The sequence below is a fragment of the Falco punctatus genome (genome assembly GCF_963210335.1).
Source record: "Falco punctatus genome assembly, chromosome: 11".
NCBI classification, from domain to species: Eukaryota; Metazoa; Chordata; class Aves; order Falconiformes; family Falconidae; genus Falco; species Falco punctatus.
In genome coordinates, this window is record NC_137591.1 from 28,045,073 (window position 1) to 28,066,544 (window position 21,472).

Sequence of the window (21,472 nt, forward strand, 5' to 3'; positions counted from 1 at the left end):
GGGGGAGGGCTGCACATTGTACATATCCCCGCTGAATTGTTACACATTTTTGCTGTGTTCCTTAGACAGAGGACTTTGCTACCAGCGAGCGGGAGAGAAACTGCCATCTGGGACCGCATGTGCTTTCCAGACAGATGGCTGACTATTCTAGTCGTGTTTTATTTCTAGCAATGGTTCATACAGCAACAGCACTAGTGTGAAAATGGGATGTGACAAGATGTGTATTGCTTACACCTTCTGTAAAGTTCAGATAAAACCAAGATGTACAGAACGTAAAAATCAATATAATTAGGTAATTAAGGGAAGCGAAACCCCCTGATTTAATGCTGCATTGTGTTCATGTATATTACAGATTGTGTATATGTGTATGATATGGAACATACATATGTATGTTTCCACATTTATGCATGTACACAATGCAAAACGAATGGAAAATAATGAATGTATATATTTATCCATTAAAATAAAACACGGCTAACTGTTCCAGCAGGTGTTTCAGACAATTCTTGACAACCACCCACTGTTTCACCCTTTAGACCGAAGCTCCACGGAGCAGGAAATTTCCTCTGTTGTGCTCAAGCAGGACACAGCACAAGGTCCTCATTCTGCCTGTGTTCCTTGAGCATTATATCCTGCCTTCTCTGATGCTGAAGAACTACCTCTAGAAAGGGTAACAGCAAAAAGAGCAGCACCACACGTGCACAGGCTCTTTACTTTATAAGCACTGGTGAAGTTCGGATCATTGCACTGTTTTCTGCAGAGCCAAGAATTCAGCCCTGTCGCTCCAAGCAGCACAGGGAAGCACATCCACAGAGAGCCTGACGCATCCCAGAGTACATAGGAGGGCTGAGACCTGGCCATGAAACCCATTTCCAAGTTGTTCTGCAGTTCAGGGTGGAACAAAGGCCTGAACTGAATGCATTCAAGGCCACCAGTCACATATCTGGAGCTGGCTAGAAGCAGGGTCCCCTCGCACATGGGAGCACTCTGCAGCTCAGCTCAAGAACTCACACCTCCCATGCACAGGTCTTCACACAGAGTCAAAAAGAAGGAAAAAGTTGGTGAGAAAACTATTCAAGACAAAAGTACCTGTCCTCTGGCTGCCCAAAGCAACCACCATGGATGTAACAAGCTTCTGGAAGAGGCTGCTGCTGCACTCAGCTATGCCGGAGGCTGTGTCTTCCATCATGTCCTGCTTCTTCAGCCTCAAAAGCAGCGGGGGTCCATCTCCCTTTGCACCGTGAGACAGCGTGGGACTAGACAGGAAAGCAAATAGGAGAAAAGCATTTCCTTGAGGCACCCCTCAACACACAAACCCTGCTCAGCAAAGTCCTGTGCTCACGGGCTCACAAGACGCCTCCTAAGGGGCTCCAGACCAGGAGAGACATCCTCAGAAACAGCAACAAGGGCCTGTTCCTGTAATCAAACATTTGTTATAACGGGCTAATGCAGAGCCGTAGTGGTAAAGACCCAAATGCAGCATAGCACGCCGGGGTTATCAATGTGCCAAGTCCCTGTCCCTGCGAGGTTATCATCAGGAGGACAGGAGCAAAGCACGGATGTTAAACTGCAGGACCATGGCTCAGTCAGAGCTGGGTGCCAGCTAACCCAGGACATGCAGGCACACAAGGCCCAGGATCCTATACAGGGACACAAAATCATACCCATCGATAAGCTTAGGGATGCAGAACAGGGAAAATTCATCTCAGAAGCAAGAGACGAGCCAAACCCTGGTCAAACCACTCGCTACAGGCAGGGATCCAAGCCTGGTCAGAGAGACAAATGAGAAACTGCCACCTCTAGACCCCCCTGTGACTAACTCTGACTCAGCAAATGATTTTTTTGCACTTTCAGGCCCCAAAGTAGAGTGAAAAGGACATTACACAGAAACCAGACCATGTTGGGGAGTCCTGGCAATAGCCAACTCTTGTCTTTTTGTCACTTTGCAGCACCCCGGGTGTCACTCAAACTAGAAACCTTCCGTCCTGTTCCCATTAGGTGTAGATGTGTTTTCACACTTCTGCTTAGCCAGGTACTTTCTGTGCTGCCGATGGTTAATTACTTGATGATGAATCACACTGCTCAGCGGGGAGGTGGGGCAACCAGCCTTATCTGAGCAAGTCATGGAGTAGGGTGGCAGGGAAGAAAATATCTCTGCATCAGGCAGGTGGGCACACACGCGCACAGGATTCGCAAGGAATAAATTTAGAGGGGAATATCAATAAATCTCCCAGCCTGGCCACTCCTTTCGCCCCCTCCCTGCAACAGGGAAATTCTGCTCTTTCCAGGGGGGGGTGGGGGGGTGGGAAGTGGCGCAGGGCTGCATTGAAATGTAAATTCACTCAAATTATTAAGCACAAGAGAGCAGCTCCTGCCAGCCCTTTGTTCCGCAGTCAGAATGTGTAATCTAGAAGAATAAATATAGTCAGATATCAGCTAAACAAAGAGACCCGGGGCCATGCATATTCAGCGACCCTCTCCCCCAGGACATCCCTTCCCCCTTTATCAGGGAGGCTCTTTCTGCAGTCAACAACTGTAGATCAAAATGCCCTCATTAACCAGGGCTGAGATGAAAACCTCTTGCTGTTTCACACTGAGGGTGGGGTCCAGGAGCAGAGATCTCCCTACCCCACCATCCAGCTTTTCTCCTTCACCCCGTTTCCACACTGGGAGGACAGGGCAGGGGTGCCTCTGAAGCCCACTGGTGCTAGGCTTCCATCGGACAGGTGGGGTAGCTCCAGGACGAAGTCCCAGGCTCCGGCAGCTAGCATGGCTCCAAAACCTGCCCCGTCCACCTGTACCAGCAAGGGGAACACCCCAGGAGGGGGCAGGCAGCCTACAGGTTGATGCAGCCTGCACTAAAGAGAGCAGAAGCCACCAAATATACCCCTCTGTCACTTCACAGAAAGAATTACCTGAGCTAAGCCTGACAGTGGAGATGCTCAGATAAAGAGACCACCCAGAGCAACCATTACACATGCTTCTTCCCACACGCTACTCATCTACCCATCTCCCGCAGCAAGGGGAGCTGAAGTCACCCCAGGGGCTCCGGGTCCGACGGCCTTTGCCGAGCTGCAAGTTCAGGCTCTGGGTGGTGATGGCTGAGGATGTCTGTGCCTCCACTCTCCGGTCATACGAGAGCAGGTGATCACACCGACGTGAAGCTGTGCTGCTAAGTGAATGGAAGAGACAGGCACAGCTTCTCCAAGGCATTCCAGCAGGAGTAGAGACCCCAGCAGGCAGCCAAACATTGCATCTGCCCCGAGCCACAAGGAGAGGTGGTTGGAGGCAAAGCAAGGAGAGGGTGCTCTCCCCACCCGTGGCTGGGGTCATTACCTAAACACAGCTTCTCCGACTGCAGTGCTGTCAGTCTCACACCTGTCACTACCACTAAACCTGCTGCGAGATTTAAAGATGAGGTGGAAGAGGAGGAATAAAAAAAAAAAAAAGAGAAAGAGAAAATCAATTTGGCTGTTTTTGAGTTATATGAATATAATAAACCCTGAGTGTCCTGCTTTTGGATGCAGTTTGCGCTTCCAATAACTCGGCAATATATTCATTAAACAAAGAGAGGTAAAAGCAGCAAGCCATTAAAAATAAAGCACCAGGAGAAGGAAGGCCATGCAGGCTGTAAATATCTTTGACTCTTTTTCAACCTCCATTTTCTTATCCCTGCTCATTCACTAATTGACCTCTGGATCCCGCTTCTCAGAATAGTTTCCATCACTGTACTTTGTCCTTCAACCACAGCTTGCAACAAAGACTCTCCAGCACTTTAAACACAGGATAAACTCATATTGTAGACCTCCAAGGCAGGAGACAGGGTCCATCTCACTCGTTACCCTAGTGCTCTGATGCAACACCCCCTGCACAGGGCTACAAAACCCACAGGATCAAAGATCAGGTGATCCAGGTGAAAAAATACTTCCAGTTTTAATCTCTTTATGCACCGTGCACAGATGCTCTACAGATACATGAGAAATGCCCACCTCCTGGTACTTCAGTTTCATTGCATGAAGTCTACCCATAGCTACAGAAACAGACTCTTCCTTCTCACACATACGGAAGCGTTGGGGCCACAGGGCACCGTTCCCAATCCAGATCCAGGCAGGACTTCCCTCCAGGTGCCAGACACCAGAGCCTCACATGCTGATCTGGACTGAGGACCACCACACGTGAACCACTGGGCTATTTGGAAGGGAGGGTGCCCTGCTCTACGACAGCCTGTGGATTTCAGCACTGGTCTAGAGATTCTGAAAAGGTTGAGCCTACCACGTGTAGACCCTCCAAGCCTAACTCCAGGATCACCAGCTTCCCAGCACAGCTGCCAAGAGGTTGTTCCTGAAATCTATCTCACCTTGCCCAGTCTGAAGGGCCACCCCTAGTACCAGGTGCTTTAACTCCCAGATTAGACATTGCCTCCCATCACATGCCACAACAACGATTCACAAGACAGCACCTGGCTGGCTCAGCACCCTGCAAAAGTCTTCCTAACAGCTGGGATAGATCTCATGCTGATACAGAGGGAAGAGGTTACTCAGTAGGAGTATCTCTGCAGCATCTGGTTCTTCTCTGGAGTTCACCATCTTCCACGTGGTCTTGTTTCTTCACAAGTCTTAGCAGCATCTCAGAGCACCACCCAACATTACAACAAAACAGCAGGCAAAATTTCCCTCACATTTCCTCCGATTAGGAAAAATACTTGCTCAAGAAGGCAGCCTTAGGTTCAGTAAGGGCATAAGGTTTTTTTTCTGCCCCAATACAGAAGTGATGAGATTGCTGTACCGCTTGCCTGCAGGCACTCAGAATGCCACGTTCCCTCCTTTCCATGGGATTTAAAAGAGCAGCCTTCTCATGTTCTTAATCCCTCCCAAAGCTCACAGCATATGGCAGTTTTGAAGGAAATTGGGTTAAGACCATAAAGGCTATTAGAGGAGTTTTGCTAAGTACTGGCTCTGCAAGAGAGAAGCTACAGGAAAGGGACAGCCTGGGGATGCTGCAGACCTTACTGGGCCTTGGAGAGCAGAAAGCAGGGCCAGGAGCTCCATATCTTGTGCCCCTTTGACAAGTTATCTGCACCCAGTCCCCGCTGATGCTGAGCAGCAGAACAAAGAGAGCAGAGGAGCTCATCTCCCTGTTTTCTCTGAGAAAGAGACTCGTTCAGTGCAAGGAGGCAGGAATGATGGTGCATCCCTGAAGGTCCTCATGTCCCAGCGCAGCCCAGGGCTGATGGGGAACTGCGCAGCCTCTTGCTTCAGGCACAGCACAGGGTTCCTGTGTCATGAACATGAGTCAGTTCAGCATGGCACAGCCCAGCACAGCCTAAAAGAGAAAAACCATAAAAGCAGAGATGTCCAAAGCCATTCTTGCAGACGTCAAGGAACTGCTTTCAGGCAGCCACCACCCACCCTCACACCAGGCAGGTGGATGATGCTCCGGTTGTCTGGGTTAAACACAGACTTCAAGTAGCCACTTCTGACTACCGATACACTAGACAGAAGTCCCCTCCATACAGCTTTCTGCTGCAGGGAGGGGACTTGCCACAGCCAGCAGCTTTCACTCAGCAAGCCTGTTTTTAACTACAAATCAGTTAAAGTGCCACCTTCTTCCCCTAATAACCGAAGCTTTTCTCTCACTGTGATTTTACTATGGTGCAAGTTCAACTGGGTATAAATCAGAAGAAAAAGAGAGCAGTATCTGGCCTCAGCAACTGATGCTTTGCCCCCTAAACAAAGCCAGTTCGATCAAGAATCTCCTTTTCCAGCTACTCATTCACTGGTACTTGGAGATATTCTCAGAACAGCACAGTACCTGGCAGTTTCACACAAGATTTCTTGCATTGCATTTTTCAGGATAGTCCAAAAGTCAATCAAATACTACTTATGCCCAAATACCCTCTGATCCATACCCAGGTATATGAACTCACCCACACGTTTGACACAAAACCATTAGAGAAGAAAAAAAAAATTCAAGGCCTCTTAGGTTGGCTCATCAGTGAATATTAATTTCTATTGTCATGCAGTTGACTTGTAAATCAACTGGATCATTAACTCAGACCTTTTGTGCAGTAACATTACAGGATGTTGCAAGTTATTTAGACGCAGTGTGTCCTACACTCCCACTGCTCTGAATGCAGAGTTCTGCTAGTTGTGCTCCCAAGAGGGGCACAGCTCAAGCCCACCCAAACACAGGTAACGTGCAGTGTGACAGCTGTACTGGCTTGCTGCATGGCGTTTCCAATAAACCACACCATGTGTGCTGGTTTTGGCTGGGATGGAGTTCATTTTCTTCACAGTAGCTACTATGGGCTGTGCCTTGGCTCTGTGCTGAGAACAGTGTCGGTGACACAGGGACGATAACCTTCGTTACCCCGAGCAGCGCTCACGCAGCGCCAAGGCATCTTCTGCCCCTCACCCACCCACCAGTGAGCGGGTTGGGGGGCACAAGGAGCTGGGGGAAGGAGGGGGGCACCGCCGGGAAGCTGACCCCCCCTGCCAAAGGGCTGGCCCATGCTGTATGGCGTCATGCTCAGCATATAAAGCTGGGGGAAGGAGGAGGAAGGGGGATGCTCGGAGCGATGCTGTCTGCCTGCCCATGCCCCTGTCCCACGTGCTGGAGCCCTGCTCCCCTGGGGGTGGCTGAGCCCCTGCCTGCCATGGGCAGCGCTGGGTGAACTCCTGGGTTTGCTTTGCTTGTGCACCAGCTTTAGACTTACCTGCTGAACTGTCCTTGTCTCAACTCATGAGTTTTCTCACTTTTTTCCTTCTGATCCTCTCCCCATCCCACCGAGGGGGAGCAAGAGAGTGGCTGCGTGGGGCTGAGCTGCTGGCGGGGGTTAAACCACGACACCATGCTAATCTTTCCAGCCAAATAGTGCCTTCTGCTGGATAGCTTATTCCCCACGTGTACTGGAACGACAGGTCTAACAAGAGACCTGTTTCTGCCAAGGCAAAGGTATCCACAATAAGTTTACAGGTCTAGGCAAAAGACCGAAGTTTTAACTAAGGATTTGTGGCTCTGCTGAGAACAGACTGTAGTTTTGGGGAGTGAACAGATCTACATTGATTTACAGTATCAATAGGCTCAGATCTTGTCCGTTTCATCTGTTAATAAGTATTGACTATAATAAACCTATTGAGAACATACTGCTGAATCTCAGTCTGCCGTCAATACCGAACTAGCGGAGTGATGGGAAACAGTTTGTTTGCTTCCCAGGCTGTTGCTGCCGTGGATGTCCCATCTGGTCAAGCCTAGGCACTCCTGACCATTCTGAAGAAAGGCACAAGTGTCCATCGTCTCTGCTGGAAGCTCTCATTTGCCTTTTCTCTAGAGAGAGGCAATGAAGTTAAAAGCCAAAGTGTTTTCAAGCAGTAAGGAACGCTGACGTAAGCGGCTAATTCACTTATGCAACTTGCAGAAAATTGTGACCCATGGGATTTTATGGAGATTCATAAAAGGAGCTGAGCATTTTCAGCCAGTTCTCCTTGTCCTGGAACAGACTTGGTGGCGACATGCTCACTGCCAGGTCAGGACCAGCTGGGCTCAGTGGTCCAGCCTTGGTGCTGCAATGGTGCAGGTCTACACCTCCTGCCAGAGGACTGCCCAGGAGAGGACAATACCCCTCTGCAGGGGTGCACTTGTCTGCAGCAGCAGCAATTTAACCTCCAGGACAACCAAGAGAGGCTCAATGAGCTTCAAAATGGGTTTCTCTGTAGTGCTGCTACTCAGACCGAGTTTTAACCAGGACCCACGCAGCCGTCACCTGCCCACGTCACAAGGCATGCCTGCCACGCTGCCCTTGAGCGGAGCGTGCCTGAGATGAACTCACCTGCACAGCCTATATGCAACGAGGTTCCTGAGCCTCACCAAACCTGCTCATGCAGTCAGCTCAGTCCAGCTACGTGATGAAGGGCCATGGCACACAGCCTCCCATACCCCACCGTTAGAAAATACCGTACGGCCCACTTGAACACAAACCTTGAGCATTGCTCCTGCTATGTGCTCCCCTTCTACAGCATCTCACTTTTAGGATGGCCACGTTACCCAAAGGTCTGTCTGGTTCTGACCAGTCTCATCCCTCGTTTTGCAAACAGAAGGGCGATCACACCACCTGCAAGTCCGTGTGCCCCTCATCCTCACACCACCACTATCACCCTGCCCTGGCTGCTGCTCAACACTACATGCATTTCTCATGCTAAAGAGAGATGCCTGCTGTGCTGGGGACCGGGAATGAATGAAGCTGAGGAGCTGCACATCAAGACTGAGGGGTATTTGCAGGACATGTTGGTAGGCGCATGGGGCAAGGGTGAAGTGCGAAGAGAGAGAGCTCAGCCACACCGTCCTGCGTTCTCCTCCAGCTACATCTATTCAGCCCTTCATCTGCAGAAGCCTAGCGTTGTGCTTTTAAGAGAACAGCCTTTTTGTAAGGGAAAAGCAGCCTGAGGTATTACAGAGCAGGTTGAGAGCTGGACACAATAGAGAGAAGGTGGCTCTGGGGAGGCGAGGGGGTCTCCATTCCCAGTTAAACAGCGACCTCTGGTCTCTGCAGACTGAAACGCACACGTCTTCCCTCCAGCTCAGTTGAGGGACACCTTAAGATAGATCATTTTGGTCCGCTTTATCTATGGGGAGTAAGGACACATCTTTCACTTGTGGGCAACCACCGTGACCTTCAAATCCCATCAGATTGGAGCCGAGGGCTTCACAGACCTAGCAGTTGTTGAAGCATCCTAGGATTTACCTTCTCCTACTTCGCTGATATTTAACCAGATGCCGAGAGAGAGACAAGGACACCTGGTTTCTAAATGGATTGTTTTCAGCATACCCCAGGAGGGAATATAGATATATGTGCGCTCACACACGAGACTTGCATGGAAACTCTTAAACAGAGCTACGTAACCAAAACCAAGGCAAGCGGAAAGAAGGGTGCAGCTATGGAACACACCAACTGCCCCTTGGAGGCTGGGGGAATTACCACGTGTGGTAGGAGGGCTGCGATACTGCGCTGCAGCACTCCGAAACCGCGGGCAACAAGTCAGTTTGACCTGCCCAGCCTGCAGAACCATTCCCACCAAGCCAAGGCTAGAAGATCTGTCTCTGCTCCTCAGTACGGCGCATCCTTAGCCCTCTCTGCACCTCTCTCCTCTGCTGCCTCAACTCACTTTCCCATATCACAAGTTATGGGATGTCTAGGATTCTTCTGACAGTCCGCAAAACATCAAGCCAGATCACAACTGGCAGCTACTAGAGCTCCCCACTTGCAGCAGGAGAGGGGAGTCTCATAGGAAACCCCCACCTATGCCATGCCAGGGGTCCAGCACCAAGATCCCCCGCTGGGCTGCGGAAACCCATGACACAGCTCTCGCTCTAGCAGCTCACCTAAAGACACATAGTCCTTAGGAACCCAGCATGCTGCAGAACACCTTCCCTGCGTGTCCTGCGTGGGAGTGCCCCACGGGACCTGGGACTCAAGCCCAGTGCGGTTTCTTGCCTCACCCGTGAGGATCGGCAGGCTAAGTGTTCTCTCTTGCTGGGAGCTGGAGAATGCACGTGCCCCTGGTAGCAGCCCCCTGGTGCCAGCTGTGCCTCTCCACCCCAGCATACCCACACACACCAGTAGATCCACTCCAGACGCTCCTACTACTTCAAACACTGCAGTGTCCAGCACCCAGGAAAAAACAAAAAAAGGACTACTCCAAAAAGCCCAAAGCATTTGAAGAGCTGTTTTGGGCTAAACTAAGACAGCAAAGTGAGGATCTCATACCTCACAAGCTGCAGAGATGTTTTAAAGCTCTCCAAAATATTAATAAGTTAAATATCCTGATACTGTTAGCTCAAACAGCTTTTAGGACTGCACAGGACCTCTGCTCAGGAAGGTTCCACTCTGCTCCTCCTTTCTCCACACACACACAACTGTACTGCTAAGTCACTGTGACAATTTTTAGGAAAAGCAGCACAGAAAATGAAGGTCAGTTTAAAATACCTTCTCAGCTAAAAATTTCTTTTAAAAAAATTGAGCTAAAATTAACCATTTTGAGTGAGACAGAAGACCTATTAAGCAACTTCAAAATTGCTGCAGCCAAGAGTATCCAAAGCCTGGACAGAAGTTGGCAGAAGACAGAATCAGGTCTCTGCAGCTCCTGGGGACTGTATGTGCTCCCTTCACTTACAGTTAAAAAAAAAAACCACCACAAACCCCTAAACAAAATAGAAATGCCCACGGCACTTACAGACATTGCCTTACCAATAAAAGCAAGTTTATAGCATTTCTGAGAAGTAGTCCTATCAGCTTTAACAGCTGTGTTGTATGCTGCAGAAAGTTTGTCTCATGCTTTTACAACTTTGTATGGCTTAATTACTGCACTGTTTGTACTCCCAGTATTCTGTCAGTTGCATTTGCAGGACTACACCCGCATCAACACCCCGTTCACACAGAGCTCCAGACAAACAGAGCATCCAGGGACCAACCCAGGGCAGAGATCTGCGACAGATGAAGCTGCAGTTCAGTTAAAATTACTTATGCACAGATTTCTGCATATGTTTATATACATTACTATCTATAGATCTTGCATAAACTCTGTCCCTACAGCTGGATACATCAGTAAAGACGTGGATATTAACCTTTTTTTCCTGTTTTGTCTAAAAGACGGTTTGTCAGGTTTGCTACAGTATTCCTAGATGAAGCATTTCTAAGAGCAGACCACACAAACAGCATGCAGCATCGCTGGGTACCTCTGTGCTCAGCAAAAACGTCTCCACTGCAGTTTCTGCAGTTGCCTCTTGGGTAAAACCTGCGCATCCTCAGCCCATCGACCCTCCTGCTTGCCTCTGTCCCCACGCACTGGTGACGTGACCCTGCTGGATGCCTGCCCTCTAAGGTGACAGACAGCTGCCAAGCGGTAACAGCCCATGCTGGGACACCAACCAAGGGCCTAGAAGCAAAGAGCTCAGTGTTGCTTTAGTCTTCCAGAGCTCCACCGCCAAGGTAACATGTTCCGCTTCACTCAAACCAAGAGCTTCTAGAAGTAGTTGTGCCCTTGTCTCCACGGCCCTCGCAATCTCTAATGGGAACAAGTTTAGGTGCATCAGCATCCATTTCATTTTCAGCACTTACACTTCATAACTCTTCCCATTTTGTCACACTTAATATTTATAAGACATCTAGCAAATGATTGATTTTCCTTCGGACCCCTTGTCATTCACAGTTGCTTATCTCCTGCATGTAGGGGGCAATCAACAGATTTATAGCAGCCCATAAAAGTTGTTACCAAAAGTACAGTTTCTTTTTGTGTGCGATAATTTCTAATAACTCTTATGCATGATAGCAATTACTGACAAAAGTCAGCCTCTGTTAATAGAGTTTATCTCAGTTCATCATATATCCTTTGTCAGTGGAAGCATTTTGACAAGCCTGGGGTTAATTAAAACCAAGAAGACAATAAAATACACCTAATCAAACATTACAGGTACAGAAATCAATTAGCAGATTTATGGTACTTTGGAGCCCTCTATAACGTGCAAAATTCAAAGAAACTGTCAGTTCCATCCCCCCAAGACAGTGTAATTGAATTTCTAATTGAAACTATTTTTCAATAGGTAACACAATCCGCAAAGTTTGATTTGCATTAAAGTGGCATCTGCAGAGGACAGAGAAATCTAAAAAAAAAAAAAGAAATCCCATGCTGCTCCTATTATTACCAGCAATAATTATTATTATTTGCATATTTAAAATTTTGCAAAGGCCCTTTAGAGCCAATGGAGTGGCCAATTCTTTGCCAAGACAGCTCTAGACACTAAGATTCCTGTAAGGATCAAAAGGGAAAAAAGAATCAAGAAGAAAATTCAGGGTGGGCAGAAAACTGGCTGGGCCTGGCAATCAGCAGAATGAAGCCCAACTGATGGTCCATTACCAGTGGCATCCCTAAGGCATGGGGGGCACTGGGACCCATATGGGATGTCAAGGCCATTAAACAACATGATGGGATGGAGCAGTCTCAGCCAGTAGGCAGAAAACACAGAACAGTGGGGGCAAGTCCCCGTGCTGGGAGGACGGGGCTGCTTTTCAGCCAGAGTCCAGCAAGTTGACAAGAGCCTCGTGACATTCTGAAGGAAACACCTTCACTGAGCCGCTCCGGTTTTGCCTTTCGGTGCAAAGCTTCCCACAAGCAACGCAGCAGTTGCCAACATGGACACAACAGCCAGGACCTTCAGGAGATCACCCAGCTCCAAACTAGATATCGTCCAAGACAACAATAGCAACAAAGCAGGTTTTAAAAAGGCCACAGTATAAACCCCCTGAGCTTATCGTTACACAGCGTTTCTGAAATGCAGCAAGACAGAGAACACATACATGCACAACTATAGTCTAATTACATACAGTACTGTTCAGGATGTATTATCTATATTTTACATTGCTGCATTTCTGCTGCTGCTCGTCAGATATAGCTAGGAGCCATCTCTCAGTAATTTACTGGGAGATAGGAAAGACTAGAAATGAAAAAAAAAAAAAAGTCAGAAGAAATCAAGATACAAGCCCAACACGAAGCTTTCCAGTACTTGCATCTCTTTCGGCGTAGTGAGCCAGATTATTTTAACATCTGATTTTAGCACTCTGATATCCAGAATCTGGTACGGACAAAAGTATCATTGTTATTTAAAATTAAATATTAACTATTCATTTAATATTTATTAAAATATTAATTTTTTAATGTTCTACAATGAAACAAAAATACATGAAAACTTCTTATTCAAATACCACTCTGACGCTAGCAAGTCCAAACTCCATCTAGCTGGGTCCCACTTCACAAGAACCTGAACAGAAACAGAAGATATTGTACATAAACCCAAAATCTGGATGAAACAAAACAGCAAAGAGTAAAGAATGAAGCAGGAGCAAACATAGGGCTTTCTAGGGCTTTTTTTTCTCCTGTTTTAAGGAAACCGTGGAGAAAGGGACAAGGTTCTCAAGTTCCACCCACTTTTCTAGAGAGCATCTAGTCCCAGCCACACACCTTTCTTACGCCAGGTCAACCCCGTTTCACTAATATCTTAGCAGCATCTCAGCTGGAAGAAAAGAGCATGCAGAGAACACATCCACAGTAGCTTCGCAAAGCACTAAACCTTATCAGAGAGGAAAAGCATTCCCAGGCAGCCGTCTCTGCAGGATCAACCAAGTGACGCACAGGGGCAGGGATCTTCTCACAGGGAGAAGAGCCACCTGTAATGAAGTTCTGCTTTTGTAGAAAGAGAGAGTCCCTGCATCACCAAAACAGCTTTTCATCTGGATATCAGCTCCTGTGAAATTAAATCCTGGTGCGCTGGGGAAATGGTCCATGGAGAGGTTATTAGTTCTATTTGACTATCTGGAGGGAACTCACTTATTTCCTCTGTAAAGGAACAGAAAAGGAGCCTGGAATTCAGATTGTAGCACAATTTCTTCTGGAGCCGATCCTTGAAACTGCCACTTTCCTTGACAAGTTGGCTGTGTTCATAAGCAAGTGCATTTTAAATTCTGTGTTTCCTAACATTTTGGAAGTTTGAAGGCTTTGCTCTGCGCCTCTCCCTCCCATAGCGGTTCCATGGAGATGCACCTGCAACTGGACATTCCCTGGGACCGCAGTGTTCACCTCCTTTATTTCAGTGCCATAAAACAAAGGCCTGTCCTGTTTTCACAACTTACACCACTCCACATTAAAAGCTTTCTGGTGGTCCCAGCACACCTTTTGTAAGGCAACCGACCCAAGATGCCAGCGAAGCATCACCTTGCCATCAACTGTAGGAAAGGAGCAGTCTTCTGTTTTGGTTTGGTTTTTTTGTTTGTGGTACTTTGTTGATTTTGTGAAGGTTTTTTTGTTTGTGTGGTTTTTAAGTTCCCCCTCCCCATCTTTCATTCCCTTCCACTATGAACACATCTTTTTGCTTACCCTGTTCCTTGTATGTTTACAGATGCTGCCTGTTTCAAAAGGAACAGAGGCTTTTCAGCACTGCTAGGTGAAACCTTTCCTTTAAGTCATCATTAGAAGCAGCTTTCAGTACCAGCCCCCGCTGGGATTTGCTGGCAAAGCAGAATGAAACAGGTAGCAGGGAACAGGAGCTGAGTGAGGATGAGAAGTACGAAACCATCTACCCACACAAGCTGCTGGAACATAAGGCAACGACAGGGTAGGAAAAAGCTCAGTTTTACAAGTTAATAGAAGCAGGTAGAGTTGGAGGACCAAAGGACACATCCACTGGGTTCAAGGTTTTTTTTTCTGGCAGGTTGATTGGGAGCATTGAAGCTTATCGTTGAGGTTTTCCCCGGTATCAGCTTCGCTCTCCCTTGCTGTAAGTGAAGTTGTTCTCCCTCCGTGAGACTTGTCATTACTTATCCCACAGGTCACGATTTCCCAGCTCTTTCCCATTTCTGGCTTTTGAAATGCAGCATGCAAAGCTGGATACATTCTGCCAGCCTAGACTTCACCACATAACACAGAGCAGTTGTATCTCCTCTGACCCCCACAACTTGCACACGACACTCCTATTAATACTTCCAGGAATAAGATTTCTCATTAAAGGAACATCACTCTGACTCATTTAGCTGTGATTCACTACGAGCCCTAATCCCTGCCTGCAGTACTGCTTGCCTAGGCAGCTGTTTCTCTTGGTTTTTTTGATCAGATGTTTCCTCCCTAAAGGTAATGTTTGTCATGAATTTCATCTCGCTAACCATTCTTTTAGTCTAGATCACTTTGAACTCAAAGCCTGCTCTACAGAGTGACTGTAAGTTCGCTCCCAATGGCATCCTCTTCCTCAGGCACTGCAAGATGTCCTTTCCTGTGGGAGCCAAGGGATTCTTGGAGGAATACCGTACCACCCAGTGCAGAGAGCCTGCAGGACTAGGGAAAAGAAAAAAGAAAAGAAAGTCCACTCTGACAGTAAGCCCAGGGCAACTGCTCTTTGAGGAAGGCTCTTCCAGTAAGTGTGATCCCACTTCCTAAGCAAATTCAGTTCGTGTTGCTTTTACAGCAGTGTCCTGAAGGATGGCACCAACAACTGCAATCAACAGGCATCGCACTAACCACCCCATCGCTCACCCACCCAGCAGCTATTCAGCCCAGGAGGAAGATTCCCCTTGGATGATCCACACTCAAAGGAAGCAGGCTCAGCGTTCACCCTTGTCCCATCCAAACCATCATAGCTTGCCCCATCCTATCTGGCAGTTCAAAAGCCTTCAGGATCTTAACGGCATAGACCTTCCCACACCCAAAGCACAGCATACCAACCCAGAGAAAAATTTGGCTTGATTTTTTTTTCTTCTTTCAAAACCATTTGATAGCAACACGAGAGTGCCAGCACAGCAAACACTGACCAGCTGACACATCTCCACTGATACAGGGCAGGACAGCTCAGACAGAGCTAACACGTGCTCTGCAATATGTTCACTGCTGTTTTAAAACGGGAGATTACACCAATGCCCCATTCAGAAGATGTCAGACTGTGTTGGCACATGGTCACAATGTGTTGCTACATGGTAATTTTCCCCTCAGCCCAAATATCACTAGCTAATGTGCTGGCCAGCCACTGCAAGGTAATTCCAGGCAGGAAAAAAAAAAAAAAAAAAACCAACAAAACAACCAAATTCTTTCCCTATTAAGTCTGCATAACAACGTAAAACAGATTTCTTTTTTTTCCTTGTGCCACAGCTTTCTGCAAGGAGACAGGGGTTTAAGACGAATACATCAACCCCCTACTTCCTTAACACTAGCTGCAAATTCACCTGTCTCCTCAATGCTGATACATTTTCCTTCACAAGTTTGCATCCTTTGACATCTTTGCAGTCCCTCCATGTTTCTGCTGCTGTTTCTCAGCAATAGATAAGAAAACTTCAAAACCTGGCTCTGCGCTGGCAATAATGAGATTCAAAAGAAAAGATTTTTTTCCAATCTTTCTACATAAAAAGGCCTGAATCAGAGCCCAGCAGTGCACAAATATTACTCATGTCATTGACACTAAGAAAAGGGGAGCTGTGAATAAAAAATGTTAAAAATGAACACAAGGAGCATTGTTTGCATATCAGAAAAATTAATCTACATAGAGAAGTGTAAGAGCCTGCAATTCAGAAAGCAAAGAATTAGGACAGCCCAGCTGAGAATAATTTTCTAGCCAGTTAATTTAATTGCATAAATCATTCCTTTGTTAGCAATAAAGAGATATAATTAAAATGAGATTGCTTCTCATTTCTATTCTCTGGAAACTAAAGGAATTGATTTTGGGGAAAGCATTCTTCCAAATACCAGATCGGCAAATTACATTTACCTTTTTAGAAAGGCTAAATTATTTTGCGCTAATATCATGGAGGGTTTAATTAATTATAGATCTGCCATATGATCTTAAAGAAATAATTTACTTAATGCCCACAGAACAGAAGTTTGTAAGTGCATGTATCCCTCTGATAGATGGCGTGGAGATTTTTACAAACAGGTCAGAAGTTGAACAGGTGGCTGTCAGGAGAAACGTGAGGAAATATAGGAAGTGTTTAAAATGGGGGACAGGTTTTTTAAGAGACATTAAAGTACTGCTGCCTATTTATTGGCACGTACCTGGCTTACTGTTCTTTGAACCCCTCCAAACTGGTTTCCTTGTAAATATTGTGGATAGAAAACAACAGTCATTACAAAGATTCAGGGCTCAATAAGCATTAACAGGTTAACAACAGAACAACAGCCAGAGAGAAAAAAAAAATAAAATAAAAATGAAACAGCGTGAAGCCCACCTATTAAAACAGAATATTGCTTTTACCGAGTATTGCAGGGGCTGGCCACAGCCAGGCTCTTAACATGACTGTAACATCTAAATACAGAAGTCTGACACACTGTACATCATCCTCTGGATGCTCTGCTTGCCCCTCAGAGCCAGAGGCTCACAGATCCAGGGACGTCGCGCAGGCTGAGCTCCCTCTGCTGCACTTGTGGCCAGCCAGACAACGGGGTCTCCAACAGAAGGGTCTGCAAACAGCCTGCGCTGCACACATACTGCACACCACAGCACTGCAGCTCAAGCCTAAAGACCTGTAGCAAAAACAAAGGCCATAACATGACGGAGCATCACCAGCGCTCCAGCTTTCACCCACAGAAATGCAGAAAAGCGTTCCTAGAAATAAGCAAAATTCTCTCCCAAATCTTCATACGCCCTCAGCTCACATACCGTGCTAGGACGGAGTAACACAGCAGCAGCTTGCAAACTAGTTCCCAGGTTTCACTCCTTCGAAGAGTAAGAACTCATCCACCCCAAATGCATTTATAAAGGTACATACATAATATACACAGCATCATTTGGGATACAAGGAGAGGGTGGTAAGAGAAGGCAGGGAACTAGTTACCATGCAGGAGACTTCAGATACAAGGGCAGGAGGAATTCTTTGTCTCCCGCTGCAGACAGCTCTCCCCTCCAACAGCAGCCCCCAATGCAAAGCTTGCTCTGCCCTGCCTGCCAGGGGCTACAGAGGCAAGAAGGGTGATAGAGCGAAGCGTGTTGCTGCTACAGGCAGAAGGCAGGGAGCAGAATCAGTTTCTTTTGTTGCACAGGGGTGAGGTCTCCCATACCTGCTCAGGGCTTCTCTCCTCGATAAAGAACAGATGCTCCTTTCTACATACTTGAGACCATTAGTAATTTCACGGACTTTTATCATGCTGCCCACTCTCTCAATTGTCCTTTTTATCAAAGGTAAAAACTGCCACCCTTCCACCTTCCTCCATCAGAAACTTCCCTTGCCATCAAGGACTCTTGTTCCCCACATCTGAGCCCCTTCAAAGGACTACTAGGTACAAATTTAAGTCAGGCTACTTTGATGAACTCTCCAAACAGTCACAGAAGGATTTCTACAGTTCTCAGATGGGCACTAAGCTGCATCATTTCCAAGGAGGATGCATCCTTATGCTGTAAACCCTGCAGGCTATGCAACACCTCAGCCACATACCTGCCTGGTGGCTCTGCTCTCAGCACCAGCTCAGCCCAGCCCTCTCTGGGGTCTATAGGAAACCAGCATAACTGTAAAGTCATTCCCATCACACACACGCTGCCTCTTCCTCAAAAGCTGTCCTTTTCTACGTGCTTTGGAACAGGGGGAAGAGAACAGGAACAGCTTTGTCCCAGGCAGATCATTCCCCACGCAGACTGCTGCACAGCGAGTATGCCCATCACTAGAGAGGATGTTGTGAAGGATGGCAGGTAAGCTGAGAAAGGAGAGGGCTTTGCATGCAAGAGTTAAATAGCAGATAGATTAGATCTCATCATTTGATATTTCCAGGAAAAGTATTGTGTTGCTATGGAAACCGCAACAGAACCCAGGTTTTCCCTCCTTTTGTTTGTTCATTTTCTACAAACACTGGCCTCTCCCAATCCTCTCCAGTTGGGCTTGCAGCTTGCAAAACAGATTTTTTTCTTCCTCCTAATGTCCATTTCTCTTTCCAAGTATGTTTTTCAGTACATTGCCTTTCGCAATATCACTGTCACAACCTCCAAACTCTTATTTTTGCAAGAAGCACTTTTATAATTTGCTACCCATTAGGAAACTCTGCTCCTAAGCATCTCACTCTTCCAGCTTGGGGAAAAAGGGAGAAAAACCTCATGGTAATAAAACTGAGCGTTCCTGGGTTTCATTCAGGGAAAGAAAAAAAAAAACCCACACATACACAATCTCCCTTCTCCCAGAATCAGCGACATGCACCTCTTGTGATTGTGTTTTAGTACTTGTAAGGACCTGTCTTGCTCCAGGCATTGCAGGTGCTCACTCCCAAGTTGCTGTACTCCCAATAGCAGCTCTGCCCGCTAACTTTCCATATAGCAAGCGAGACCAAACCCAAAAAGCAACTTAAACTCTGTTAGAAATAGACTTTGTATTTGCAGTAGGGTCAGGCAGCCACATCAAAGCAAGGAACACAGCAAGAGACAAAGCAGGATCCTGTGGATTCTTCTGTTAGATAGCTCTGGCCTCGTCAGTGACTATACGTGTACAGCACGGAGGATGCCAGGTGACAATCTAGCAATATTACTACAAACTGGCAAAGAATCATGTACAAGCAGTGATGCTGGAGAAACCCTGGAAAGGTTATTTCACCTTACCTGTTGTACTGTCTCCTTTAGATTATCAGCACCGTCAGGGACTGCTACACAATACACAGCACCACAGAAACCAAACCCAATTCTGGCCCGTTGGCACTACAAAAACCAAAATGACACAAAGTGATGAAGAACAAGGGGACCAAACCTGAACTCATCAAGTCGTGCACATACACAAAACAAAACCTTGGTCTCTACCTTGCAAGACATCAGTTCAGTTTTCACGAACTGATACTGGGTTTTGCCACCCTGGAGTCACCCTTCTGTTACTGAACAACGAACCGTACAACAGTAGGAGAGCACCCAAACCTTCTGGGGCTGAAGAGACAGGAGTGTATCGCAGTATGCTGACACATACCTACCATCTTTTCCTGCATCCACTGACATCAGGGAAGTCCACCATAGCCAATATTCTGCAAGCGTTTTCATAGAAATGCTGGCACTAAAAATACCACAAATTAAGAGGGTCCCTTGAGTGCCACAGAAGGGGGACCAACTGAGTGAGAAGTGCTATCACGTCACAGATAGTTGCCCCTATTTAGAAGGTGTCAAGACATTGAGTGTTCCCTTTTTAGCTTGGCAAAATGAGGCATTTTGCAGGCAAAGATAATTTGGATATTAGTTTTTCTTGGTTTTATTCCCAGTTATGTCTAGCCATTTATTTTACTCTATTATAATAAGAGGGATTACCCTTAATGTGTCTGATGGAAACACCAGGAGAGTCTTTCCAAAAGGAAGATGTCCCACCAGCTACAAGACTTTGATGCACAGGAGTATTTCTCTGTCAGATTCCGTTTGTTTGTTCTGCACTTCACAACCTCATAGCTTACACACGCTTCACCTTAACATCAAAACACAGCTCTACGCGTATGAGCCTTTCACACTCACTCCTAGAGTACTCAGCTGCATAAACCGCAGGGAAGCAACTACCAAGTGCAGGCTCTATTATCTCCTTTCTCCAGACCAGTGCTTACTTCAGCAGCATAAAGGGTCATATTGTTACCGAAATCTCGGAATGAAGAACTTATCAACACCAATGTGATGTAGATAAGCAGACACTTCTTCATTGACGGCCGGGTGCGTGAGCGAGTCCTCTCACGATCAACGCACCCGGCTGTCAATAAAGAAGTGTCTGCTTATCTACATCACATTGGTGTCGATAAGTTCTTCATTCCGAGATTTCGGTAACAATATCCTTAAGCTGGAAACATCTGTCAGTAAGCTTTGGAGACTCAGCACCAGCTACAGCGCCTGAGCAAGCTTTGCTGGAGGTAAAAGGGCACATCGAAGCTGAGTCCAACTAATGTACAACGCAACGTGATTTCACGGGTACCGGTGACCTCAAAACACCCTTGTGCTCTCCGGTCGGAAGACAACACCAAGAAAGACGCTGTGGCTTTTTGCAGTTGTTTGGATGGTCTTCACTCAAAACTGACCACCAGTTGCCCGAAATCCTTATATAAAAAAAGGTTTGACTTTTAGTTTACCTGGTCCCGGCTAGCCGTAGACTATACAAATGTCAAGCTGCAGAGGTGTTATTCTGGGGCCGCCGATTCAGCGCATTTCCTTTGGCTGCCTCAGCCAAGCCGCCGCAGGGACAAGCTTGCATCCACCACCACGGTCCGTGCCACCAGCCCCACCACGTGGCCATGCACACCTAGAGCTCCTCTTCCAGCTCATCCCACAACCCCAGCAGAAACCTCTCACCAAGCGCTGTTGAAAAACAGAAAAAACTTCCTCACCTAAGCCAGCCCTCCTCACACTGCCCAAAGCCTAACAGAAAGGGGGCTTCCCAGACACAGTTCTAGAGATCTTCTTTCCAGCAAGACTGTAAAGGCAGAGCAGGGGACTGACAAGGAGGCTTCCTTCCTTCATAAGGAAAGGAGCAGCCAGACACGCAGGCAGGGGACAAGGTATCCCACAGCCTCCTAAAGTTTTGATCGTGTCCACACACACACGTACATGTGCCGAGCCGTAATCAAAAGTTGCCCACCCATTTCCCATCTTTTCCACTACTACTTTTTCTGCTTGCAAAAGGTACCAAAAGTTGGTTTAAACCCTTCAAAACGTGGAACAAAGACCTGTCCTCCCTGAGATAACATATCCTTGTGGGCAGGAGACGCTTGCCTGCCTTTTTAATAGTTTATGGCACAGAGTCTGTGCAAAGGAAGGACACTTGGAAATAACAGGAAGCTCCAGCTGTGCTATCCATACAAATATTCTGGACATTCATACATCTGAGCTTGTAAGAGGAGGTATTTTCACCTCTGTATTAATGCACAGTACTCCCAGCAATAGAGCAGCTGCATACACAACTGCTGATAAGCTCCATGCCCTCTCCTCTGCTCTACCCACTTCCCCCCACATAAGCACTTTT

General features: G+C 47.0%; 1 protein-coding gene across 1 annotated transcript in view; it reads right to left on the reverse strand.

Moving 5' to 3' along the window:
* LOC308071680 (uncharacterized protein) overlaps nt 1-20,091 on the reverse strand; it is a 133,498-nt gene extending 113,407 nt beyond the window's left edge. The window contains exons 1-2 of the mRNA XM_080407480.1: nt 19,099-20,091; nt 1,090-1,256 (exon numbers count right to left, since the gene is read on the reverse strand). Coding sequence (XP_080263606.1) covers nt 1,090-1,189 — 100 coding nt within the window. The 5' untranslated portion in view covers nt 1,190-1,256; nt 19,099-20,091. The remainder of the gene's footprint in view (nt 1-1,089; nt 1,257-19,098) is intronic.
* Between the last annotated feature and the right edge of the window lie 1,381 nt (nt 20,092-21,472).